Source organism: Schistocerca gregaria, chromosome 4, assembly GCF_023897955.1.
Source record: "Schistocerca gregaria isolate iqSchGreg1 chromosome 4, iqSchGreg1.2, whole genome shotgun sequence".
NCBI lineage: Eukaryota > Metazoa > Arthropoda > Insecta > Orthoptera > Acrididae > Schistocerca > Schistocerca gregaria.
In genome coordinates this window covers 342,872,321-342,898,767 of record NC_064923.1, presented here as the reverse complement: position 1 = coordinate 342,898,767, position 26,447 = coordinate 342,872,321, and the positions used below count along the sequence as shown (strand labels likewise).

At 42.9% G+C, this 26,447-nt stretch overlaps 1 protein-coding gene across 3 annotated transcripts in view; it reads left to right on the top strand.

Moving 5' to 3' along the window:
- The window catches only part of LOC126267380 (opioid-binding protein/cell adhesion molecule homolog), a 363,466-nt gene that overhangs the window by 317,107 nt on the left and 19,912 nt on the right, over window positions 1–26,447 (top strand). For all 3 annotated transcript variants that reach the window (XR_007549000.1, XM_049972565.1, XM_049972564.1), the window contains one exon: window positions 5,314–5,463. Coding sequence is in view for 2 of the 3 variants with exons in the window: in XM_049972565.1 (XP_049828522.1) it covers window positions 5,314–5,463 (150 nt within the window). In the remaining variant the exon portion in view is untranslated. The remainder of the gene's footprint in view (window positions 1–5,313; window positions 5,464–26,447) is intronic.

Sequence of the window (26,447 nt, the reverse complement as noted above, 5' to 3'; positions counted from 1 at the left end):
CCCTGTCGGGGCACACATTTTCAACTATCCTCGTTGATATATATCAAAGCCTGTCAGTAGGTAAAAGTCTGGATTTCATTGTAAATTCAATATTCATTCCAGTCGCTCATACACACGGTGTGAACTTTGTCCATGTCGTTTCTTGTTTGGACATCCGTGTGCTGCTCCGTTTTTCAGTATTAAGAGTTGTCTACTCATACACTGAAGTACCTCGCAGGATGTAGGAACAATACTTGCTGTACATTTTCCGTGACCCATCGCCGTTAATATTCCGGGCTACGAACTCTCAAAAGTTGAAATCGTGTGGTCGGCCGGGGTGGCCGAGCGGTTCTAAGCGCTACACTCTGGAACCGGGCGACCGCTAAGGTCGCAGGATTGAATCCTGCCTCGGGTATGGATGTTTGTGATGTCCTTAGATTACTCAAGTTTAAGTAGTTCTAAGTTCTAGGGGACTGATGACCTGAGAGTTAAGTCCCATAGTGCTCAGAGCCATCTGAACCATTTTTTTTTAAATCCTGTGTATCAATCAACGATTGTGAGATAAACAATGACATGAATTACGAATGTCATCAAATGCTTCTATTCTGGTGAGAATGAAAATCAGGAAACGTTGCCAATCCTTGTCTCGTAGTAAAATATTATTGTAAAATGTTAGCACCTTAGTGATATCGCTCTGTGAAACATTGAAGTTTATGTTCCAGGTCGGTATACAGCTCCTTCCGTCTTTCTGGATTAAGTAGGAACAGTATTTCACTTAAATTAAGTATAGAACAGTATCATGTTTTGATAGGATTAGTAAATTCTTCTAATTTTTATCATGCAGTACTTAAGTGGAAGGGTCACAAGGTAGGCATGAAAACGCTCAAATTTGAAAATGCGTGGTAACTTAAAATTGTGTTTTGAGACTCAAACCAGTTGCAAGGAGCGTTCTCCGAAGTGCATGTTCAATATCTGTCGCAAAGATTTATTCGCCCACTTGTTGCCATTTCCAGTACTAAATTTTCTCTCAAATATTTGCATATTACTTTAATGTCATACAGGGCTAACGGCCTTGCCGCAAGGGTAACACAAGTTCTCGTCGGATCACCGACGTTCCATGCTGTCGGTATTGCCTAGCACTTCGATCGGTGATCAGCACATGTGAGGCCAATCAAGCGACGCCTATCAGCTGAGGGTGCCATATGGTCAGTCGGTGTCGATGGGCTTTCTCAGACCACAGGGCAAGCTTATCGCAACACGTTCAAAATCCAAGTTAGATTTTAAGAAAAGCAGCTTTGCACTGGATTTGTCCAGCACAGATGGTAACCTAAGGTTTATAGAACTGTTTCACATTATAAATAAATAGTGGCTGAAAAGTATTTCGTTGACTGCAACGGAACAGAACACCACAAAATGTGGCCATGAAGAAGGAAGCTAACGGCCACGACAAAGCAACACTTACAGTTTCTAGGAAATCACTTTTACATCTGTGACGAAAAATGGTATCCTCGAGAGAATAAAGCTTGGTTCCTTTAACAACAGCTTTAGCTTACACGGGTAACAATGGAACCTAAACATGTAGGACTTCTCACAATAAGAGCAGAACACAACAAACAGCGAAAAGAGTGGTTTGTCGGGCAATATATATATATTTTTTAAATGACAAAGGGATAGTACAGCACAAGAGAGATCTGCGTGCTCAAAAGCTAAAATATACAACACGAAAAGCGATAAAACTCACGAATAAGTAAGGATATAAGCGTTTAATCAAGGCTATGCTGTTACTACGCTCACAACTCGGGGCAAAGTGAAAGTCATAAGGGCGTCCTAGATACGCATTATTGTCAAATTCTTCATTTTTTCTGTAAATTAAGTATCTGTCAGCTTTAAACCAAAAATTAGTTTTTGTATCCTACTTTCTGCTACAAGCTTAGTGAAACCTGTTGAATTAATACTTAGTTCTTTCCTGTTTCTCATGCCAATTTACTATTCTTAATGGATGAAGAATGAAAAACGATAATGTAACCAACACTACATAGCCGTTATATGGGTTTGCTGTACATCAATAAGCCGACGAAGCGGGACACGAAACAAACACCGCTGAAGACCTATTTTCAGCAAAGCGTCTCCCCAACTCAGTTGTCAGTTGGTTAGCAGAGTTTCCTGTAAAACTGGAAGCCCAAAGTTCGGTTCACGACCCACAGTGTATAGGACCAGACCCAATAAGCCATGTTAGGCACATGGTGAAATAAAAAATAGGAATGCCTTCTTTGTAGCGCGAGAAGCAACCATCTTTGCTTGAAACTGCACGACTTCTTTATTACAAAGACTCAGAGGGCTACCTCTTTGTTGCAAAATCTTCCATCAATGGAACCGAACTGAATTTGCGCCTGTAAGGGGCAGTCAAATGAAAACCGAACACGTGCCATAAGATACAATCTAAGCTACTGGTGGCCCTACTTAATTACGTTTCGTTACTGCCACCACTGTGGTAAGGGAAGCACATAGTCCACATCACAGGTGCACCACTTGTTGGGTTGTGATCTTGGTTGTTGGCGGACTGATCTAGAGTGGTCGTTCAGTTGTCAAAGCATCGTACAGCTAGCCCGTACGATTAGACTATCCTTCAGTAAGCTGCAGTCCTCACCCGCCCGCTACCTGGACGGCGGTAATCACATGGGAACATGTTCCTTGGTCGTGGAACCACAATTGGACCGAGGCTAAGATGCAGCGATTTGGTTGGGAAGCACTGCAAGATTTCCCGTACAGCCCAGATCTCTAACCGTGTGATTTTCGCATCTTTGTATACCCGTAGAATGACACACGCGGTCGTCGATTTCAGTACGACGAGAAAATGCAAGAATGGGTGCGGTTGTGAATCCGACAGCGGCCGACCACGTTCTACAAGAATTGATCGTCTCGTCTCCTAGAGGGATAAATGCCTGTGGTGACTGCTTTCGAATGGAAGCATGGAATGGTGACCATTTCCTGGTCCCGTGGTTAAGGGTGTTCGGTTTTTATTTGGCTGCCCCTCACACTTGTCTAAAGACGAGTCCTTACGGAAGTTACACATTTGAGTGATATTTCGCTCTACCATACAGCAAATATCATTTGTCCTGATATTCGATTGCTGTTAGACACATGATTAGCGCCCAAACGGGTGGAAAACATTCTCAGTACTTTTTATATTTCAGCCAGATTCCTGTCGCTGTGACGAAAAGTGCTTTGTAATCAAGAAAGCTTCAGTAACTCATTAGCATGTGTGCTTCTCAATAAGATAACAACCACCTGGGGACTTCAAAAACTACACATTTCATCCCATGCCAAAACATTTGCACTATAGGGGTTGTGCATTGTTAAAAGAGAGCTGTGGACACTGTTATGCTGTGGTACGGGTAAAAGGTGGATCACAGTGTTCGAGTGAAATGACGTGGCAACTGGAAACGTACTACAAAGTTGAAATACACGAGAGGGTAAATTTCATACCGATTCGCCACGAGGTTCTGGCTCTATATGGACCAAAAGCAATGCCGCGTCCAGTCGTAGCGAAATGGTGACACAATTTGACTAATCGCGCACAGACTTGCCTTATGCGGCTCGGGATGAAAGACCACTGACACTAACATGGGTGACAGTTTCCTAACAGTCGTGGTGTGGGGAGGGGGAGGGAAGGGGGGGGGGATAAAGTTTTCAACGGCGGGGACGTTCACACAACGTTTCTCTAACGACTCCGTGACCGAGGAGTGGATTTCTATCGTCGAGGGATTGAACGCCTGGAAGACGAGTCCGAGCGTTGTTTACAGAGAGTTGGTGACTATGTTTGAAATAGTATCACGCATTTGTGTTACTTTGAAATATACTACAGGCTTCACTAAAAGTGTCTAGGCCTGATATAAGAAATGTAACTTGTTTTTAGAAGTCCCCTTGTACTTAGTGAACGATTCAAATCCCACTTTCTTATCTTAGAGTTGCATCCAGTAAGTAGTTTCGCTACTTTATATAAAACATCTCGCACCGTTTAGCTCATTGAAATACTTTTATTGACGTTCCACAATGGTTCTGTCACTCTTCTGGACTGTCGCTATGTTTCTCCGAGCATGTCTGGTAATGGGACAAGAGTTTTTTCAAACCAGCGTTGCACCAAGTCGCGCGCTGTGCTCGCAAGTCCTTTGCTCGTAACTGGATCTTTACTGCTGATGTGAATACTTGATCGGTGTTGAATTGCTTACCTCAGAGATGACTTTTGAGGCGGGGGAACACGTGAAAAGCCGGCCGCGGTGGTCTCGCGGTTCTAGGCGCGCAGTCCGGAACCGTGCGACTGCTACGGTCGCAGGTTCGAATCCTGCCTCGGGCATGGATGTGTGTGATGTCCTTAGGTTAGTTAGGTTTAAGTAGTTCTAAGTTCTAGGGGACTGATGACCACAGCAGTTGCGTCCCATAGTGCTCAGAGCCATTTGAACCATTTTGAACATGTGAAAATCATTCGGGGCAAGATGCAGTGAATATGGAGGATACAGTAACACTTTCTAATTGAATGTTCCGAGCCGAGTTCGAACCATTTGAATACTCATACAACCATCCTCACAGAGTTTAACACCCAATGGATATCGATAGCTGATAGTTGCTTTTTTGCGAAAAAAAATGAACGACAGAGCGCAGCTCACAAGCGGACACACTTTTTAGTGGTAACTCCCTTCTAACTCGCAGCGTAATGGCGAGATACTGCAGTATGCGTCATAATCCAGTGTGAGCGTTGTTAATACATGCCAGTCCAAAATAAAATGTATTACGGACACATTTTATTTTGCAGAGAACTAAAGTAGGGAAAGGTCTATATTCTGCGACCCTCATATTCCTCAGTGCCTTCTTTATTAGAGTGAATTCCAGTTCTTCATTCTGATTGTTTTTATTCGTAAGGTTAGACACCATATGGAGCTGAGACACTAAATCAGTCAAAGTAACGAATAGATGATTGAAAGTTCGTAGGTTAGGAAATCTTCATATGAAAAGTTTTAGCACGTCAGGAATTTACACACGGATATAAGAAGGGAAACGTAATATCTGGGTAAACTGCAAATGCAGTCAGCAATACAAGTTGTACTACGTATTTGCACGGGAACGTGCAAATGGTCTACAAAGAATCCCATTTAAAAAATAAAGAAATGATTAGAACATTCGTTTAACCTTGTGTTAACTATTAAATTGCTTACCATTAATATTAAATTAGAATGAATGTTACGGACAAAGGCAGCTATCATTTTGCAATTTGTGGATGTAAGAAAATACTTGTACATAAAGAGCAGTGAAGTGAGTGAAAGTTGGCTATGGTTCCAGGGAACAAGTACGAGCCATCGATAGTGGAGACTTCGTATAAGGTGCATATGAAGCTTACTATCCGTTCGGTGGGCCCAGCCGACTACGGGCAGTACGTATGCGTCTCCAAGAACTCGCTGGGTGACACCGAGGGAGTCATTAGAGTGTACGGTAAGTTCCATGTTCAAGGTGTGATATTATAGCTTGTAGCGAGTAGAGACACCCTAGTAGCAATGTAGCAATTCTATTTTTCCCTAAAGGTTTCGAATGAAGTGATATGTCAAGCTGGGACACCTCCCTGTTCAATTAGCATGCTGAAGTCACATGATAAAATATTTTAGACAATGTTTTTCTGCATGTGATTCACTTCTCAACAGGGCAGGCCTCAGATACTTGATCATAAGTTCACCAGTCAAAAAATTAATCACCCTTAGAAGAATCACTATAAATATCATTTAATACCGTGTAATTCCGCGCCTGGACTTAATAACCACCTGGATTCGCTTAGGATGCCTCTCCACAATGCTGTGTAAGTTCGTCGTATCGAGGTTAAGGTACTAGCTAAGGATTTCATAACACAGTTCCACCAATTTTCAGAATGCTTATGTCGGTGTTTTACCCGTTGATCCAACATGTCCCACACATTTTATTTGGGTTCATGTCAGCTGGTTTTGCTGGCCAGTCGAGATGCGGTAGGGGGGGGGGGGGGGGGGAATGTTTGGGAAACCAGTCATATATTCTTCCAGCCCTACGAACTTTGCTGTCGTCGTCTTTTTGTGCCTGTGTGATCAATAGTCTCTTGCTAGGTGATCGGCTCTAAATGTTCATTGCCTGCAGTTCCCATTCCAGTGATCTCACGCTAACAGGATGGGATTGATATTTATTCACCGCTTGCATCAATCCCTGTGAGGTTTGGTAGTGATTTTGATTCACAGGCCGCGAAACACTCCTCTGGTCACTCTGTCAGGATAGGTTTCCGGCCACAATTCTGACGTCGTGTTTCGTGACCACGTGTGTTACGCCACTGTTCCCGAAACTTCATACGGTGTATGACCATGGACACGGCTAAACGCCGTTTCCCCTTTACGACATTCTGCCACTTCTTACATTTACCCACGTTTCCGTAAGATGCCCCTTCAAACATAAATGTCTCATTGATCGGTACTACGTTACGCTCGCGTAAAGGCAGTTCATGCTGGGCTGAGCACGTGACTCGATTACTGTGCCATCTGTACATATTTAACGAACCATGTGTGCCCGTACACTGGGGTGACTAATTTTTTGCCTAAGGAGCTCACGTTGATTTGGATTAACTAGCTTTGGACTTAAAGATATTAATTCAGGCGAAATGTGAGGGATTCGGTCACTTTGTGCAAGCAGAAATCACTTACATAGGTAGAAACCGATCTTTTTTGGTAAGATCGACACTTTATCTGAATTGCATCGTTGAATTTAAGACTCTGTCCGTGCATATTTGGGTCACGACATGCATATCACGTGGGTCTTTCGGTACAGTTACAGGAGATATATAACATGCCGCAGTTACGAGCACCCATTTTCATGGCATACAGACAATGAGGGAGAAACGTTTTATTGGTACAACAGTTTTATTCTCTCTCAGAAGTAACGTATTTCAGTTGGATAAAAATCGCATCTGTTCGAACAAATTCTCAGATTATTATTACCATTTTTTCCATTTCCAAAATATGGTTTGGAAGAATTCCACAGCTTCTTCAGGTGACGAAAACTGGTCCACGCATTGTTTGTTACACATAATGGAAGAAAGTAAAGTCGTTGAAAGACAAGTAATGTGACTTTTTCTTTCTTTTTTAGGTTCGCGGCGAACCCCTCGCCTTTTCGAAACTCTTTATCTCAGAGTAACAATGCACCAAACATCCTCAGTTATTTTTTTTACATATATTCCAATCTCTGTCTTTCCCTCCAGATCTTACCGTCAGTAGCTCCCTTTAGTATCATGGAGGTTATTGCCCGTTGTCTTACCAAAAGGTCTACCATCTTGTCCGTTCTTCCTGAATGTGGGTTGCTTATGTTATTTTATTCACCGATTCTGCGAAGAACCTCTTCATTCGTTGTCTTTTCAAGCCACCTAATTTTAAACATTATTGTGTAGCACCATTTCGATTTTTCTCTCTGTCAGAAAATGAAATAGGTGAAATACTGATTCGTGAAGAGTGTTTCCTTGTGTCCCCCGTTTTTAACTGAATGTGTTCCCCGAAAACAGCTTAGAAACGAGTTCTCAAGCTTGCAAGATTGAAATATAGCCAACGACAACAATTGGAGGTGACCAATTGAGGATACCCAGATTACTAACGTATATATCCATATCCATATTCATAATACTGGACTACAAAGAACAGATAAGCAAGTAGGATAGAGCCATATGTCTAGTAAACTACAAAAAGAGGCGGTCGTGTCATATGTCAAAGAGAAAATCAAAAAAATTACTTCTTGGTGGGAGGTTTTAGAATAACTGTTTAAGAGAACAGTTGACCATGCATTTGGTATATGTAGCTAGTATAGCAGTGTAATTAAAATAAAACAATATGTTTGGTATAAAAGAAATCAAAGGATTTTGCAGTGAACACATAGTGCGTAGTAGGCAGATCACTCTATTGCAGAAATAATTCAAAAGCCAAGATCGCTTAAATACTGTTTATGGTGATTCCCACCGTTGTTAATCGAACTGCGGTCATGTACCAAATAGTTTTATTTTGTGACTTCGGTTTTACGTACCTGATGGAAAAGAATGACCTTGGGAGCAGTTGTTTTTTAGTTTTTTTGTGACAATGATTTTATATCAGTTTGTCTGCCTCATGTATCGCTATAACCAAATGGTTTATTAATGTTAATCTACGTTCAGATCCGATGATGTCATCTTTGGTGTGTTGAAACCGGTTATCCAGTACACAGTATTTAAGCGACCTTAGCTGTTGAATTATTTCTAGAAATCAAAGGGCTGCACATAGAGAGACGCCGAATGAAACGCGTTTCATTGACTAGTGGGTAATATGCGAAGCCTTCAGTGATTCTTTAGTAGAATATTGACTGTAATAGAGGGCGTTGGAAAGCAAACGCTGTAATGCTGAAATCGTTTTCCAAATGTTTATTTACTGAGGAAGACAGAGAGATACTGGTCCAGTTTACTTGTCGAACTACCGCAACGATGAATGATACAGACATTAGTAGCAGTGGCATTTCGAAACAGCTAAAATACTGCGCAGAATCGGAAAGGAAAGTAATGTGTGGAGAACACTGACGATGAGAAGGAACAGGATGACAGTACGTTAAGACATGAGGGACTTGCTTCCATAGTAGTAGAGGGAGCTGTGGAGGGCACGAACTATAAAGGAAGACAGATATTCGATTACATCCAGCAAATAATTGACATATATTGCAAGGTTGCAAGTGGTACTCTGAGATGAAGAGTTAGCACAGGAGAGGTTTTCGTGGCGGATCGCATCAAACCATTCAGAAGACTGATGACCTCCCACCCTCCCCCCAAAAAGAATTAAGGCTCTAAGGATCGATGGAATCCCTCTTGGTTTTTATAAAGAGTTTGGAGCTGAATTGACTCTAATTTTAACAACTATACATCGCAAATCCTTTGAAGAAATACTGCTCCCAGTGAGCGGTAGAAAGTACAGGCCACAATCATCTACAAGAGGGGTAACAAAATGATCCTAAAATATACCGCCCTATCTCAGTGACATCCACCAGCTGCAGAATACCGATCTGACTGTAGCCCGCTATGTGGTCCGACAATCAGGAGAGATGGTCTGGGACGTCTTTTGTTTTTATAGCAGGACGCCTTTGGTTGTCACCCGCTGCACCCTTAAGATACAGAGGTACGTCGACGATCTTCTGCGCCTCGTTTTGTTGCTTTTCGCACTCGGCGAGAGTTCCTACTGCTCGTCTTCCCGCTTGCCAAATTCTTGGCCAGCTAGCTTGCTGGAGATCTCCCCAATTGAGAACGTTTGGGGCATGATGGGTGGAACCCACCAATCATTTTGGGATTTTGACAATCTATCGCGACAGTTGGTTCGTATTTGGCACTATATTACTCAGTAGGACATACAACAATTTTTTCTGTCACTGGTAAACCGAATAACTACGTGCATAATGGCCAGAGCTGACTCAGCATGTTACTGATTTATCAAACTTTTGAATCTCTTTCTCTAGAATAAATGATTCGATTTTTCTGAAATTTTAATCATTTGTTTGTGAATGTGTATCAGACTTACTGACTTCCGTCCAATTCGGATAACTGCTTCGTGGTGCGTCATAATTTTTGTTTTTAAGGGGTTTAACGTCCCGTCAACATGGTGGTTATTAGAAATTATTTTCTTTTTTTGTTTTAGTGCATACCTGAAGAGAAGTTAATATACAAGGTGTAAATTTTAAGTTGACAAACCAGAATAACTTGAAAAATCAGCTTCACATGAAAAATGTGTAGAATCCAAAGTTGATTATCTTAGGGGGGGACTGGTGCTAAAATTAGCCCGCCACCCCTGCCCCATGGGGGTGGGACGGGAGGCAACTTTAAAATTTCAAATGGTAATTTCCATTGTTTATTGCTGAATCAGATTCTACATTAAAAAACTACGTACAATTTGTCTTAAACAATTGTTTTGATTGATGGTATTTGGCGTTGTAATTCAAGAAAATCCATGTTCCCATTTTTGCGTGGAAAATGGTTACGAATAGATAAAATAAATAGTTAAATTAAAACAAAATTAAATAAAAATAATAAAATAAAAATAAATAATCAAACGTTGTGTGGACTCATGGCCACGAAACCAACAAAACGTATCCCAATCTGCGAAAAAAATTAATATTTGGGTCAACATTTGTAAAACTCTAATTCCTCAAACTCCACCCAATGGAGAGAGAGGGAGAGCTTTAGTTTTAGATAATCAAAATTTACGAATGTGAATGTATGCTTTCCCGGCGTATACAGCTGGCGAAGAGTTCTCGGGTTCTAGCCGGGTGGCGGTGTCTTGAAACTGCGACGTTTCGACGAGTGACATACTCGTCATCTTCTGGCGAAGATGACGAGTATGTCACTCGTCGAATCGAAGTAAATAAGTATTTTTTATTTATCCTTAATCATTTTCCATTTGAAATTTTAAAGTTAGCACCCACCCAAACCCCCAGGGGGCTAGGGTGGCGGGATAATTTTAGCGCCAGCTTATGTCCACATAGAAAATAATCAAGTTTGGATTCTACACATTTTTTCGTGTGAACCTTATTTTTCGAATTATTCTGGTTCGTCAACTTAAAATTTACACCCTGCATACTGCCTGACAGAATGTGAAGCACCCAGTAGGGGAGAGGAAACAAAGTGGAACGTCCCAGGCTGAGAGCGTGTGTGATGCTATTTCAGTGATTAAAAACTGATGTCAAAAAATCCAACATGGCAGTATGAAACCACTTGACAGTAATTTTTATTTATTTATTTTTCTCTTTTTTTCTTTTTTGAGGACATGTCTGTATGTCTTTGCACCCCCTCTGGCCTGGATGCTTGCACTGGCTCAATTGGGAACAATGTTATAGCGCACCCAATCTGGCTTGGATGCTTGCACTGGCTCAATTGGGATCAATGTTATAGCGTCGTTGTACCCTCTCCCAGGGCAAGCTGGCACACAACTATTGTAACTGGCCCTTGAAACGTGGATACTGGCTGGCACTGGGACGGAGTTGACGTTAGAGCTGGTCCTCTACATATTCTACCAGGGACATAATTGTAGATCTTGCTGCTCATGAAAGGACGCCAGCATCACGCATACAGTTCAAAGAACACGTACCATGTGTGTTGAAAAATGGCACCACGATACTCTCGAATCAGGGATAAGAAATGGGGACAAAGCATATCTTTGACGTACCGCTCTGCCGTCGTAGTTCTCTCAGTCACTATCATCCTTGGCCCGCCCGGTTAGCCGAGCGGTCTAACGCACGGCTTTCCGGAGTGGGAAGGAGCGCCTGGCCTCGGCACGAATTCGCCTGGCGGACTTGAGTCGAGGTCCGGTGAGCCGGCCAATCTGTGGATGGTTTTTAGGCGATTTTCCATCTGCCTCGGCGAATGCGGGATGGTTCCCCTTATTCCGCCTCAGCTGCATTATGTCGGCGATTGCTGCGCAAACAAATTCTCCACGCATACACCACCAGTACTCTACCACGCAAACATAGGGGTTACACTCGTCTGCTGTGAGACGCTCCCTGGGGGGGTCCACCGGGGGCCGAACCGCACAGTAACCCTGAGTTCGGTGCGGGGCCGCGGAGGAGTAAAGCGGACTGCGGTATTAGTCGTGGAGTTGGCGACTACTGCTGCTGCGGCGAGGACGGAGCCTCTCCGTCGTTTCTAGGTCCCCAGTTAACATACAACATACAACTATCATCCGTGATCTGAAGACGTACCCGATGACTACCGACACTCAGACGCCAGAAATAAGACCACTGTGTCTCTCCAGAACATTGGAAGAATGGGACCTCTTCCCAGGTCGCCGCCGATGGTCATTCGAGGTAGCGCAGAATCGCGATTCATGATTGAACACAGTGTGACACGATTCGTAATCAGTTTTTCCTTCCCAGTTAGAGCACCTCCAAACGCAGCCGTATGTGTTGTGGGTTTAACGGCAGCCTATATAGGGGAACGAAATCCCTAGCGCGGCTACTACTAGGCTCCGACAAATGCTGCCGGATGACGTAGAATGTTGCAGGGAATCCAGTACTTGTTCTCGGAGAGCACGTGCAAATATGAAGGCTGTACGATGTGCAGTATGGCGATCCTCCCTTGTGGGGATGAGATGTGTTGTATCGAGACTTTCAAGATGAGTATGCTTGCCTCCACGTTTTCATTGGACCCTGTTACATCCGAATACCATACAAATCTTGACAGAGCACGAGTCGATCAGCAAGCCATATGAAGAGTCACAACGAGGTCTCTTTCAAACTCTGTCATTCTATCAGGTGTTGATGAGACTGCCTCTTACGAGTTCGTGGGATCTCAGCACCTGACGCTGTTCACACCAAGATATACCTTATCAGGCCTGGTATAAAACTTAAATACAAACAGCACTAATGCACGGCGGTTGCCATCCTGGTACTATGCTATTGGTTTTGAGGTATCAATGGCTACCTCTGCCGTCCTTATACTCACAGATTGTATGAAATTCGCACTATATCGAAAATTATTTAGTGCGTCTGTCATCACAAGCAGAATGCTGTTTTTCCTTTTGTGTCGTTACAACTTTTGTGAATTCCTCTTCCTGATCAGGTTACGCGGTAATGGTATTTACAAGGAAGCGTAATTAAGAAAACTGTATTGCTGCTGTGATGTTTCTCAAATGTCGTTTACTCTCAAGTGTGAATGTCAATTACCTCTGCAGGATTACATATAACCATGATCACCATTTGTAGTAGTGTCCGGAACATTTTTCAGCATCACACTGTATGATGTAGTAGTTATATGGAATATTAGTCCGGATGCGAAAGACCACTAATATACATCACTCTCTCGTTTTCATAAGAACCAATATACACTTACCTGAACTGTAACGGGCCCACATTTAACCTTTATGACGGCTTGACCTCTGTCGGCAACACTTTGAGTGAAGTATCTGAATGCCTGTCGAGGAATGGCTGCCCATTATTCTTCAAATACCGAAACCAGAGAAGGTACTGATGGTGGACGCTGCGGTCTGAAGTGAAGTCGACTTCATGGTTCATTCAGGTCTCTGAGCAGGACAGCCCAGGGAAGAACGGTTAACTCATCCTACTGCTCTTCGAACCACTGACGTGCACTGTGAGCTGTGTGACAGGTGCATTGTCCTCTTGATAAATACCATCGTTCCGAGGGGAAACAAACTGAATGTAAGATGACCACGGATCTCAACGATAGATGCCTGGTTTTGTTGAGTCATTGTGTCTTCCAGAACGATGGGATCACCCAGGGAATGCCACCAAACCGTTCTCCAGACCTTAATGGTCCCTGCTCCTTCCTACACCGTTTGCTTTGGGAGATGTTCAACATCCTACACGCCAACGACCCTCTGTCTCATGGAGCATAAATCTTGATTTATCTGAGAAGACCATATGTCACCCCTCTGTTGAGTCCAGTTGCGGTATTAGCTTGAAAATTCCAGTCTTCGTCGCCAATGAACAGCAGTCAGCATGGGTGCGAGAACGAGACACATATTGCCGGGGCCCATGTACAGCAACGGTCGCTGAACCTTTGGAGTAATCTTGGAGATCAGTTGCTCAACAGTTGCACGTGTAATCGCCCCTACAGATCTCTGCAGCCGTTGTTCACCCCTGTTACTTGTGGCCCATGGTGAGCTACACGAGCGGTCTAAGGCGCAGCAGTAATGGACTGTGCGTCTGGTCCTGGCGGAGGTTCGATTCCTCCCTCGGACATGGGTGTGTGAGTTTGTCCTTTGGATAATTTAGGTTAAGTAGTGTGTAAGCGTAGGGAGTGATGACCTTAGTACTTAAGTCCCATAAGATTTCACAAACATTTGAACATTTTTGATGCACTACACTTGCCTTGGCGCCGGTTTGAGATAGCGCATTTTACCAAGAACGGTACGCGAGATGTTTGCAGACATAGCCGTTTCGGAAACTCTTTTACCCTTGCTCTTTCTAGATGTCAGATAAATCACTCCGTTTCCGCATTTCCGCATTACAACGAAGACATGTTTCCCATCACCTGAGTATGCTTTATACACCCCCCCCCCCCCCAATGCTTGTGCTGCTATCTGCGCTTTGTGAGTAATTCTTGCTCGTTGACGTCAAACATTGGCTATGGCCATATTGATGTGAATGGACCGTATAATTACCACCCGAAAAAACAAAGTTACGTAATTTGTCTATTTCATGTTTGCAGGCACATGACCTAGTGCAGACAGCCGATTCTTGCTGTTTCGAATCTGGATAAGTGTAAGATCAGGTCTACCCGCCGGGATGCCCACACCACACGACATTTCATATGATCGCTTGATAAATCGAAATAATCGTTAAGGCCCTTTTAAGAAACTGCTCTAAATCGAAGAAATCTTTGTGTTTTGATACACTCGTTAAATGGAACTGATAGTGAGGACGGACCGATGAAGATTCCTCAACACGTAATTTACGGAGGGAGGGGCTGAACTAATCGAGGTACCTTGTCCAACGACTCACCGTGCTTTTACTCATTGCCCGGTCTCTGCAGACATTTTGCTAGCGCCTATGAATATCTTTGATGCTCTCGTTCTCCCTCAAAAGCCGTCCAGTGACAGTTCTGTTATTGGAACGTCGGTTACAGACCCCATTTTGAACGCTACAAATAGCACTGCCACCGATTGTAGCTTCATGAAACTATAGGTGTTGAAGCGGGAGTATTCCACGACGTCCCACAAGAAATTCTGCATTTTAAACCGAAACGGGCCGAAAGAAAGGAAGTCGTACATTAACTCTTGAACGCCCCTCGTAGAACTCTCAGTTATACGCATTTTTTTTTTCAGGGCGCTTAAACTCCGAATTCGCAAATCAGCTGGGTAAATCATACCACCACATTACCGTTGCATACCAGTAGAGACGCTAAAACTCAATTGCATAGCCAACTGAGTATCGTAAGGTAATTCGTTTTCGGGATTAGGAGGAGAACAACGCTACAACAAACCATAATGATCATAGTATGAAGGCTTTCACGACCGGATGACAAATGTTCTGGTAAACCTTCCGGGATGTAAGGTCGTGGTCCATGAAACTCTTCAGCTCCTATCGTTTCGTCCAGAGCTGCGCTGGACGTCTTCAGAGGATTGTTTCTCCTCCGGTGAGTCTTGCCGACTGAGAAACACCCCTCTGACGATGTCCAGCGCAGCTCTGGACGAAACGTTAGGAGCTGAAGAGTTTCATGGACCACGACCTTACATCCCGGAAGTTTTACCAGAAGATAAACCATAATGAGTTCGTGGAAGTGTACGACAACAATGTTTCATCAAATAGTGCACCATATATCAAGATTTACTTTTTATAATCACATGCAATTTGTTGTTTCACTTGAGGAAGCAGAATAAATGGACGACTGTTGAGGCAGCGCGGCTCAGTATTTCTGCAGCTGACTTCCAAAAACTTGTTGAGTCCAGGCCACGTTGACGTGCTGCACTATGCCGTCCGACACGATATTAGGAGATATTCCACGATTTTCGCCACCGCACTGAATGGTTTCTTACAGATGTTGGCTTCTTAACAAATTCTCTGGACGTTATTCTGTCAGAAAATTATGATACCATTGAAAGTGTGGGATACAGTAGCTCCTGTGAACGCATTAAAATTCAGACACTCGCTACAGCACATGGAGAAAACCCTAATAATTCCCAAGCGATTGCTATCAAACGTGGCTTCTATTCAGGAAAATCTGTAGAGCACAATAGTAAGATCCTAAACATGGATGAATAATGAAATCATGTTTTTCTTCCAAACGATGAACTGAAAATTGGTAAAATTTACACACACACGCACAAAATTTAGCTACATAAATCCCCATGGTAACTGAATATAATTACGGCACGGATAAGATACATTATGAAAGAAATCGTGGACTGAATTCCCAATCAAAATATTTCATCCCTGAATTAGCACATATTTCTCAGCAAACTATCAGACCACGACTTAGAGATGCCACGAAACTCGGTGTCGCGTCGCCAAACGCTTCCCACAATCAAGTGGGTGCTAAAAATTCCAGCACCCGTTGTTCCCACCTCCCAATAGTTTTTTGTACAAAACTTGAACATGAGTTCGGTGGAAATTTCCACAATTCCCGCACTAGTGTGAATGAGCAATCACCAGATGAATGTTTAAAAGTGCGGGACAAACTGTTGTTTCCGCTGGTCATGCAACAGGCCAGTGGACGTTACCAGTCATCTAGAAGGAGAAATCTACGACCGCATACACTGAAGTAAGCAACGTCTTGGTGTGCACATATACAGAGGAGGTTAGTATCGCATATACAAGGTATAAAACCGCAGTGCATTGGCTGAGCTGTTGTATTCAAGTCATTCGTGTGAAAACGTTTACAATGTGATTATAGCCGCACGACGGGAATTAACAGACTCTGGACGCAGAATGGTAGTTGGAGCTAAATGCATTGCACTCTACATTTCAGAAATCGTTAGGGAATTCAAAATTCCGAGATCCACAAATCAAGAGTGTGCCAAGGATACCTCATTTTAGGTATTGCCTGTCACCACACACAACACAGCAACCGACTGCCTTCTCTTAACGATGAAGAGCAGTGGCGTTTGCGTAGATATCTCAGTACCAACACACAAGCAAAACTTCATGAAATAACCGTAAAAGTTAATGTGGGTCGCAAGACAAACGTTACCGTTTGGACAACGAGTCGGAATTTGGCGTCAACGGGCAAAAGCCGCAGGAGACCAACGCAAGTGGCTTCCTAACAGCACGATATCGCGTGCAGCTCGTAACCAAATCGGTTGCACCACAGACGGCTATAAAACCGTGGCTTGGTCAGTTGAGCCTCGATTTCAGTTGATAAGAGCTGATGGTAGTGTTCAACCGTGACGTACACCTCACAAAGCCATGGACTTTACTTGTGATCAAGATACCGTGCAAATTGGCGGTGGCTCGGTGTGGCCTGTGTATACATGGTGTACACATGGAATGGAGTAGGTTCTGGTTATGGTCGGTTGCTTGATTTGCAGTCTCCATGGCTTCAAGTTCCCAAACAACAGTGAATTTTCATGGATGACAATGTACCATGCCATCGCGTCACTGTAGCTCGCGACTGATTTGAATTCTAGACAACTCGAGCAAATGATTTTGCCATCCAGCTCGCCAGGCATGAATTCGATCGAAGATTTATGAGACATAATCGAGAGGTCTGTTCGTGTACAAGATGCTGCACCGCAACACCTTCCAGGCTATGGACAGCTATAGAGCAGCACGGCTCAATATTTCTGCATAGTACTTCCAGCAGCTTGCTGTGTCCATATCACGTCGAGTTTTTGCACTACGAAGGGCGAAACGAGGTCCGACACGATTTTACGAGGTATCCAATCACTTATGTTACCTCAGTGTATACACCATAAGTGTGACATAAAGTCATATTAGTCAGTGTTTACACTTTCAGTCACACGTCCACACACGACAGAGTTAACATTTATTACATTATAGCTGAAGGTTAACAAAGGATTATGGTATGAGATAAAATGAAACAAAATAAGTAAATGAAAGTGTAAGCTTCCGCGGCAGTGGTCACGGCAGTGGTCACAGTCAATACAATTACTTAGGGCAAGTGACTAAAATAAACTAATGCAGGATTTTCTGAGTGAAACCATTCATAAGAGACTCAATGGGGATCAGACGGCCAACATAATCAAACTGATGCAAGTATTATTGAAGCAAACTAGAATGAACTTCGCTGCGGTCAGCAGACTCATCACCAAGTTCCACTGGCACCAGGATATATGGTGTAACGAAGGACCACAAAGAGTTTTTCCTCTACGGCCGATTATGAATAGCATTAATACACCGACATACAGTCTAGCAAAAGAACTGGCTCCGAAGCTTCCACATTTTGTGACCTACACAGATTCTTAAGGACTCCACCTACTTAGTTGCACTTTCAAAAAGGAAAATGAACCTCGGCTACGGATCTAATAGCTTCGCCACGCGAGAGAGCCGCTCATTCTGGGGCGCCTTGTTACGGTCCGTGCGGCTCCAGCCCGTCGGAGGTTAGTCTTCCTTCGGGCATGGGTGTGTTTGTTGTGCATATTGCAAGTCTGTTTAAGCTGTATTAAGTAGTGTGGTGTAGGGGTAGCGTGTTTGATTCGTAATCAAAACGTCTTCAGTCCCGGGTTCGATCCCAGTCACTGCCTAAATTTTGATAAATAATCAGCATTGGCGGCCGAAGACTTCCGGCATAAGAAGTCAGCCTCATTCTGCCAACGGCCTTGTCAAAGAGGGCGGAGGAGATGATAAAGGTTCAGGGCACTCTCTTGTCCTAGGGGTGGGAAATTGCCCCTAAAGGCAGAAGAATCAGCAATGATCAACAACATGAGGATACAGAAGGCAATGGAAACCACTGCATTAAAGACACGCGACGTGTATCCACAGGACATGTGGCCTGTAGTTGAAGAAGTGTCATGATGATCTCTCCATTGGCAAAAGATTCCGGAATAGTCCACCATTTGGATCTCCGGGGGGGGGGGGGGGGGGGGGGACTGCCAAGAGGGAGGTTACCATGAGAAAAAGATTGAATAATCAACGAAAGGATAATGTTCTACCAGTCGGGGCGTGGAATGTCAGAAACTTGAACGTGGTAGGGAAACTAGAAAATCTGAAAATGGAAATGCAAAGGCTCAATCTAGATATTGTAGGCGTCAGTGAAGTGAAGTGGAAGGAAGACAAGGATTTCTGGTCAGATGAGTATCGAACAATATCAACAGCAGCAGAAAATGGTATAACAGGTGTAGGATTCGTTATGAATAGGAAGGTAGGGCAGAGGATGTGTTACTGTGAACAGTTCAGTGACCGTGTTGTTCTAATCAGAATCGACAGCAGTCCAACACCGACAACGATAGTTCAGGTATACATGCCGACGTCGCAAGCTGAAGATGAACAGATAGAGAAAGTGTATGAGGATACTGAAAGGGTAATGCAGTATGTAAAGGGGGACGAAAATCTAATAGTCATGGGCGACTAGAATGCAGTTGTAGGGGAAGGAGTAGAAATAAAGGTTACAGGAGAATATGGGCTTGGGACAAGGAATGAAAGAGGAGAAACACTAATTGAGTTCTGTAACAAGTTTCAGCTAGTAATAGCGAATACCCTGTTTAAGAATCACAAGAGGAGGAGGTATACTTGGAAAACGCCGGGAGATACGGGAAGATTTCAATTAGATTACATCATGGTCAGACAGAGACTCCGAAATCAGATACTGGATTGTAAGGCGTACCCAGGAGCAGATATAGACTCAGATCACAATATAGTAGTGATGAAGAGTAGGCTGAAATTCAAGACATTAGTCAGACAGAATCAATACGCAAGAAGTGGGATACGGAAGTTCTAAGGAATGAAGAGATACGTTTGAAGTTCTCTAACGCTATAGGTACAGCAATAAGGAATAGCGCAGTAGGCAGCACAGTTGAAGAGGAATGGACATCTCTAAAAAGGGACATCACAGAAGTTGGGAAGGAGAACATAGGTACAAAGAAGGTAGCTGCGAAGAAACCATGGGTAACTTCAGTTGATTGATGAAAGGAGGAAGTACAAACATGTTCCGGGAAAATCAGGAATACAGAAATACAAGTCGCTGAGGAATGAAATAAATAGGAAGTGCAGGGAAGCTAAGACGAAATGGCAGCAGAAAAATGTGAAGACATTGAAAAAGATATGATTGTCGGAAGGACAGACTCAGCATACAGGAAAGTCAAAACAACCTTTGGTGACATTAAAAGCAACGGTGGTAACATTAAGAGTGCAACGGGAATTCCACTGTTAAATGCAGAGGAGAGAGCATATAGATGGAAAGAACACATTGAAAGCCTCTATGAGGGTGAAGATTTGTCTGAGGTGATAGAAGAAGAAACAGGAGTCGATTTAGAAGAGATAGAGGATAAAGTATTAGAACCGGAATTTAAAAGTGCTTTGGAGGACTTACGGTCAAATAAGGCAGAAGGGATAGATAACATTCCATCAGAATTTCTAAAATCATTAGGGGAAGTGGCAACAAAATGACTATTCACGTTGGTGTGTAGAATATATGAGTCTGGCGGCATACCATCTGACTTAAGCATCATCCACACAATTCCGAAGACGGCAAGAGCTGAGAAGTGCGAGAATTATCCCACAATCAGCGTAACAGCTCATGCATCGAAGCTGCTTGCAAGAATAATATACAGAAGAATGGAAAAGAAAATTGAGAATGCGCTAGGTGACGATCAGTTTGGCTTTAGGAAAAGTAAAGGCACGAGAGAGGCAATTCTGACGTCACGGCTAATAATGGAAGCAAGGCTAAAGAAAAATCAAGACTCGTTCATAGTACTTGTCGACCTGGAAAAAGCGTTCGACAATATAAAATGGTGCAAGCTGTTCGAGATTCTGAAAAACGTAGGGGTAAGCTATAGGGAGAGACGGGTCATATACAATATGTATAACAACCAAGAGGGAATAATAAGAGTGGACGATCAAGAACGAGGTGCTCGTATTAAGAAGGGTGTAAGATACGGCTGTAGCCTTTCGCCCCTACTCTTCAATCTGTACATCGAGGAAGCAATGATGGAAATAAAAGAAAGGTTCAGGAGTGGAATTAAAATACAAGGTGAAAGGATATCAATGATACGATTTGCTGATGACATTGCTATCCTGAGTGAAAGTGAAGAAGAATTAAATGATCTGCTGAACGGAATGGACAGTCTAATGAGTACACAGTATGGTTTGAGAGTAAATCGGAGAAAGACGAAGGTAATGAGAGGTAGTAGAAATGAGAACAGCGAGAAACTTAACATCAGGATTGATGGTCCGAAGTCAATGAAGTTAAGGAATTCTGCTACCTAGTCAGTAAAATAACCAATGACGGACGGAGCTAGGAGGACATCAAAAGCAGACTCGCTATGGCAAAAAAGACATTTCTGGCCAAGAGAATCTACTAATATCAAATACCGGCCTTAATTTGAGGAAGAAATTTCTGAGGATGTACGTCTCGAGTACAGCATTGTATGGTAGTGATACATGGACTGTGGGAAAACCGGGACAGAAGGAATCGAAGCATTTGAGATGTGGTGCTATAGACGAATGTTGAAAATTAGGTGGACTGATAAGGTAAGGAATGAGGAGGTTCTACGCAGAATCGGAGAGGAAAGGAATATTTGGAAAACACTGATAATGAGAAGGGACAGGATGATAGGACATCTGCTAAGACATGAGGGAATGACTTCCATGGTACTAGAGGGAGCTGTAGAGGGCAAAAACTGTAGAGGAAGACAGAGATTGGAATACGTCAAGCAAATAATTGAGGACGTAGGTTGCAAGTGTTACTCTGAGATGAAGAGGTTAGCACAGGAAAGGAATTCGTGGCGGGCAGCATCAAACCAGTCAGTAGACTGATGACAAAAAAAAAAAAAAAAAAAAAAAAAAAAAAAATGGCTTAGTAGCCGAGGACCTCAGCAGTTTGGTCCCGTAAGACCTTAACCACAAATTTCCAAGTCAGCTTCGCTTTGATGTCTTTATTCACGAATGTAACAGTGTCAGATAACGTGAACTTCTTAAATAAACGCATGGCACACTATGTATGCGACCTAGTGCGCCACTGTTTAACGACTACCTATTTCAGATGGAAATGTGAATTCTCTCGTCTATTGCAACATATATCTTCGTTGAAGCATTTGAAGAAACAGAACTCCAGTCCGCAACTTCACGCCAAGAATGCTAGCGTCGATAGGTTGATTGCACCTGCGTAACCTGGCCACAGGGAGAAGAAGAGCTAAAGAACTTCCATCAGCACCTCAGACAGCAGCGCAGCAAAATCCAGTTCACTATGGAGGTAGAAAAGAATGAGGTGCTGCCTTGCCACGACGTGAAAGTTTACCGAAAATCTGGTGGTTAACTTGGCCACAGGGCATACAGAAAGCCCACTGGCAACGGTAGATACCTACATGACTGCTCTTATCACCATCCTACGCAGAAGAAATCCACCTTGTGCACTTTAACCAAGAGGGCTCGCGGGATTAGCGGTGAAGAACATCTCAAGGCTGACCTACAAAACTTCAGGCCCATTTTCGGAACCAATGGTTATGGCATGAAGATGATAGATAAAACTATGGTGACAAACGATGAAGGCCGAAGGGTAGTGCAGAAGAAAGCGCAAAACATCGCCCTACTGTGATATCGCACCACAGCAAGAACAGTGAACAACTACAAAATTCAATACTTGACAAAAATGGACTTTAAAGAATTCTGTAGAGCTTATACTGAAAATGTATGACCTTCTTTTAAATTTCAGGTATTTATGGCACTAATTTCATTATATTTTATACAACTATATTATGGACATGTAGTTCTCTTCTCGTCGAATGTGAGGCGGTATAAGGGAATTATTAATTACTCTTTGAGTTGTGTCACTTTTCTTGATTCTATAAAAACTTTGTTTTTGCTACGACCCCTAACATAATACTTTCGACACTTTCTCACTCCAAATAATATATATTTTTATTTACTTACTGTAGTTTAATAATACACTAGCACCTCCTTCGGGAAAAATTAGTACTTAAGCTAGAATAGAAATTAAAAAAGAGTTGAAATTGTTTTATTAACAAAAAAACTAAATCATGATTTGTGAAAATAAGCTAAAATTTAAGTGACATAATTTCGGAAAACGTAGCATCATAAACGAACTTGTGTACTGTAGGAATACTTTCCGCCGACAAGATCGACTGAATATGAACTTCCTTTATAACAGAAATTTCCCTTTTGTTGCTTGTATACTGCAACGCACAACATTCCGCAATGTTTTACAACAGCTGTAAACGTCAAAACAGTATCTGTAGCTTTATATATGTTTCCATGTCTGAAGCAAATTTTTATGTAAGATAGAGACTCGTTATAAACACAGGCATTGTAATAATGTTGGTATGTTGCTATGGGACCAAACTGCTGAAGTCATCGGTCCCTAGACTTACACACTACATAATCAACCTTAGACTAACTTACGGTAAGGACAACACTCACACCCATGCCTGAGGGAGGACTGAAAAATCCAAAGGGGGAAGCCCGGAACCGTGGCAGGACACCCATAGACCTTGCGGCTACCCCCGCGGCTTGTAATAGCGAACGATATTAAAGATTACATTCAACTTATTTTATACGTGAAAAGCGTAACTGTTGAATGCTCCAGGTACACCCGCCGGTAGCAAATGCAAGGGGGCAATTTTCTTGCCTTGGCGAATCATAAAGCAGACTACAGCACAACTGCCACAGGCAAATTGCGAGATAGAGATGTGAAGTTTTTCGTGCACGTTCGGGCACATCGACTAGAAATAGCAATTTTGTTGCCGCGGTGCGATATGTTCCTGGCGGGTCACTGCACTTGTGGATGGAATTCCCCGGCGAGCATGTATCAAACCGATTTTTTGAAGCATTAAGAGAACAAAAGGTGTCCTTGACTCGCCGAAAGATGTCGTTGACAAGCTATATTGAGTATACAAAATCTGGTGCGAGACGGGACGCCACATTTATATCTGAATATGGAACATACAGGGTGATTATAATTGAAGTCAAACTTTCAGCCCGCTGTAAAAATAGCACCACTGTTCAGAATGACAGTATACAATGTGCATGGGTGTACAGGAATCGAATTATTCCAGAATGAGATTTTCACTCTGCAGCAGAGTGGTGTTTTTTTGTATTGTTCATTGCATTTGGTCTGGGCAGACGTGACAAGACATCCGTTGAAGTTGATCGTTGATTGCTTTACTCAGTTTTTTTTATTTTTTTATTACAGAGGGCACCATCTGAACTACCCACTTGAACTCCACACCTTTGCCTTTCGCAGGAAAGTACTCTACCATCTGAGCTACCGAAGCACGACTCACGCCCCGTCCTCACAGCTTTACTTCTGCCAGTACCTCATCTCCTACCTTCCAAACTTTACAGAAGCTATCCTGCGAAACCTGCAGAACTAGCTCTCCTGGAAGAAAGGATATTGCGGAGACATGGCTTTGTCACAGCCAGGGAGTCTCGGTCGGACACACAGGTTTAATCTGCCAGGAAGTTTCAAATCTGATTATTAATTTCCATGTGACTAGCACAAAACATGTTCAGTATGCTGTCCACCGTTTACTGCAACTAGTCTAAATCAAGAAACAGCATGTTCCACAACTGATCGAAGTATTTCCTGGGTCATGTTCAGAATGTGTTGCACAATGCGTGCCGTCAATGCAGATAAGTTTGCACTGAACACAACACCTTTCAGATAGCCCCAGACACAAATAGTCACACGGATTAAGATCAGGTGATCGGGACACCCCGGCTGTAGGGAAATGGCGGATGATAATGCTAGCATTTCCGAAATCTTCGGCAGCTGTTTGACTGGATTTTCAATGTGCGGAGGTGCGCCATCTTGAATAAAAATGATCCCATCCATACATCCACGCTGTTGGAGAGCTGGAACGACGTCGTCTCGCAAAAGACATTCATAGCGCTCACCAGTAAAGGTACAGGTAACACGACCGGAAGCAACAGGATCCTCGAAAAAATATAGCCCTATGATAAATGACGCCGTAAATCCGCACCACACAGTGACCTTTTCTAGATGAAGTAGTACTGGTTGATTTGCGTGTGGATTTTCCGTTCCCCATATTCGAAAATTCTTTTTATTGGCATATCCTATCGGATGGAAGTGGGCTAGCCTGTCCACAAAATCTTCCATCATTGTCCGGTTCCATGCGAGCAAGAAATTCTAAAGGAAAGGTCTCTCTTGTTGGCAGGTCAACAGGAAAAAACTCGTGCACATGGGTAATTTTGAATGGATGTTGTTGTTATGGTCTTCAGTCCTGAGATTGGTTTGATGCAGCTCTCCATGCTACTCTGTCCTGTGCAAGCTCTTCATCTCCCAGTACCTACTGCAACCTACATCCTTCTGAATCTGCTTAGTGTATTCATCTCTTGGTCTCCCTCTACGATTTTTACCCTCTACGCTGCCCTCCAATGCTAAATTTGTGATCCCTTGATGCCTCAAAACATGTCCTACCAACCGATCCCTTCTTCTAGTCAAGTTGTGCCACAAACTTCTCTTCCCCCCAATCCTATTCAGTACCTCCTCATTAGTTATGTAATCTACCTATCTAACCATGAGCATTCTTCTGTAGCACCACATTTTGAAAGCTTCTATTCTCTTCTTGTCTAAACTATTTATCGTCCATGTTTCACTTCCATACATGGCTACACTCCATACAAATACTTTCAGAAACGACTTCCTGATACATAAATCTATACTCGATGTTAACAAATTTCTCTTCTTCAGAAACGCTTTCCTTGCCATTGTCAGTCTACATTTTATATCCTCTCTACTTCGACCATCATCAGTTATTTTACATCCTAAATAGCAAATCTCCTTTACTACTTTAAGTGTCTCATTTCCTAACCTAATTCCCTCAGCATCACCCGATTTAATTTGACTACATTTCATTATCCCCGTTTTCCTGTTGTTGATGTTCATCTTATATCCTCCTTTCAAGACACTGTCCATTCCGTTCAACTGCTCTTCCAGGTCCTTTGCTGTCTCTGACAGAATTACAATGTCATCGGCGAACTTCAAAGTTTTTACTTCTTCTCCATGAATTTTAATACCTACTCCGAATTTTCTCTTGTTTCCTTCTTTGCATACTCAATATACAGATTGAATAACATCGGGGAGAGGCTACAACCCTGTCTCACTCCTTTCCCGACAACTGCTTGCCTTTCATGCCCCTCGTCTCTTATAACTGCCATCTGGTTTCTGTACAAATTGTAAATAGCCTTTCGCTCCCTATATTTTACCCCTGCCACCTTCAGAATTTGGAAGAGAGTATTCCAGTCAACTTTGTCAAAAGTTTTATTCAAGTCTACAAATGCTAGAAACGTAGGTTTGCCTTTTCTTAATCTTTCTTCTAAGATAAGTCGTAAGGTCAGTATTGCCTCACGTGTTCCAACATTTTTTAGGGAATCCAAACTGATCCTCCCCGAGGTCCGCATCTACCAGTTTTTCCAGTCCTCTGTAAGGAATTCACGTAAGTATTTTGCAGCTGTGACTTACTAAAGTGATAGTTCGGTAATTTTCACATCTGTCAGCACCTGCTTTCTTTGGGATTGGTATTATTATATTCTTCTTGAAGTCTGAGGGTATTTTGCCTGTCTCATACATCTTGCTCACCAGCTGGTAGAGTTTTGTCATGACGGGCTCTCCCAAGGCCGTCAGTAGTTCTAATGGAATGTTGTCTACTCCGGTGGCCTTGTTTCGACTCAGGTCTTTCAGTGCTTTGTCAAACTCTTCACGCAGTATCTTATCTCCCATTTCGTCTTCATCTACGTCCTCTTCCATTTCCATAATATTGTCCTCAAGTACATCGCCCTTGTATAAACCCTCTATATACTCCTTCCAC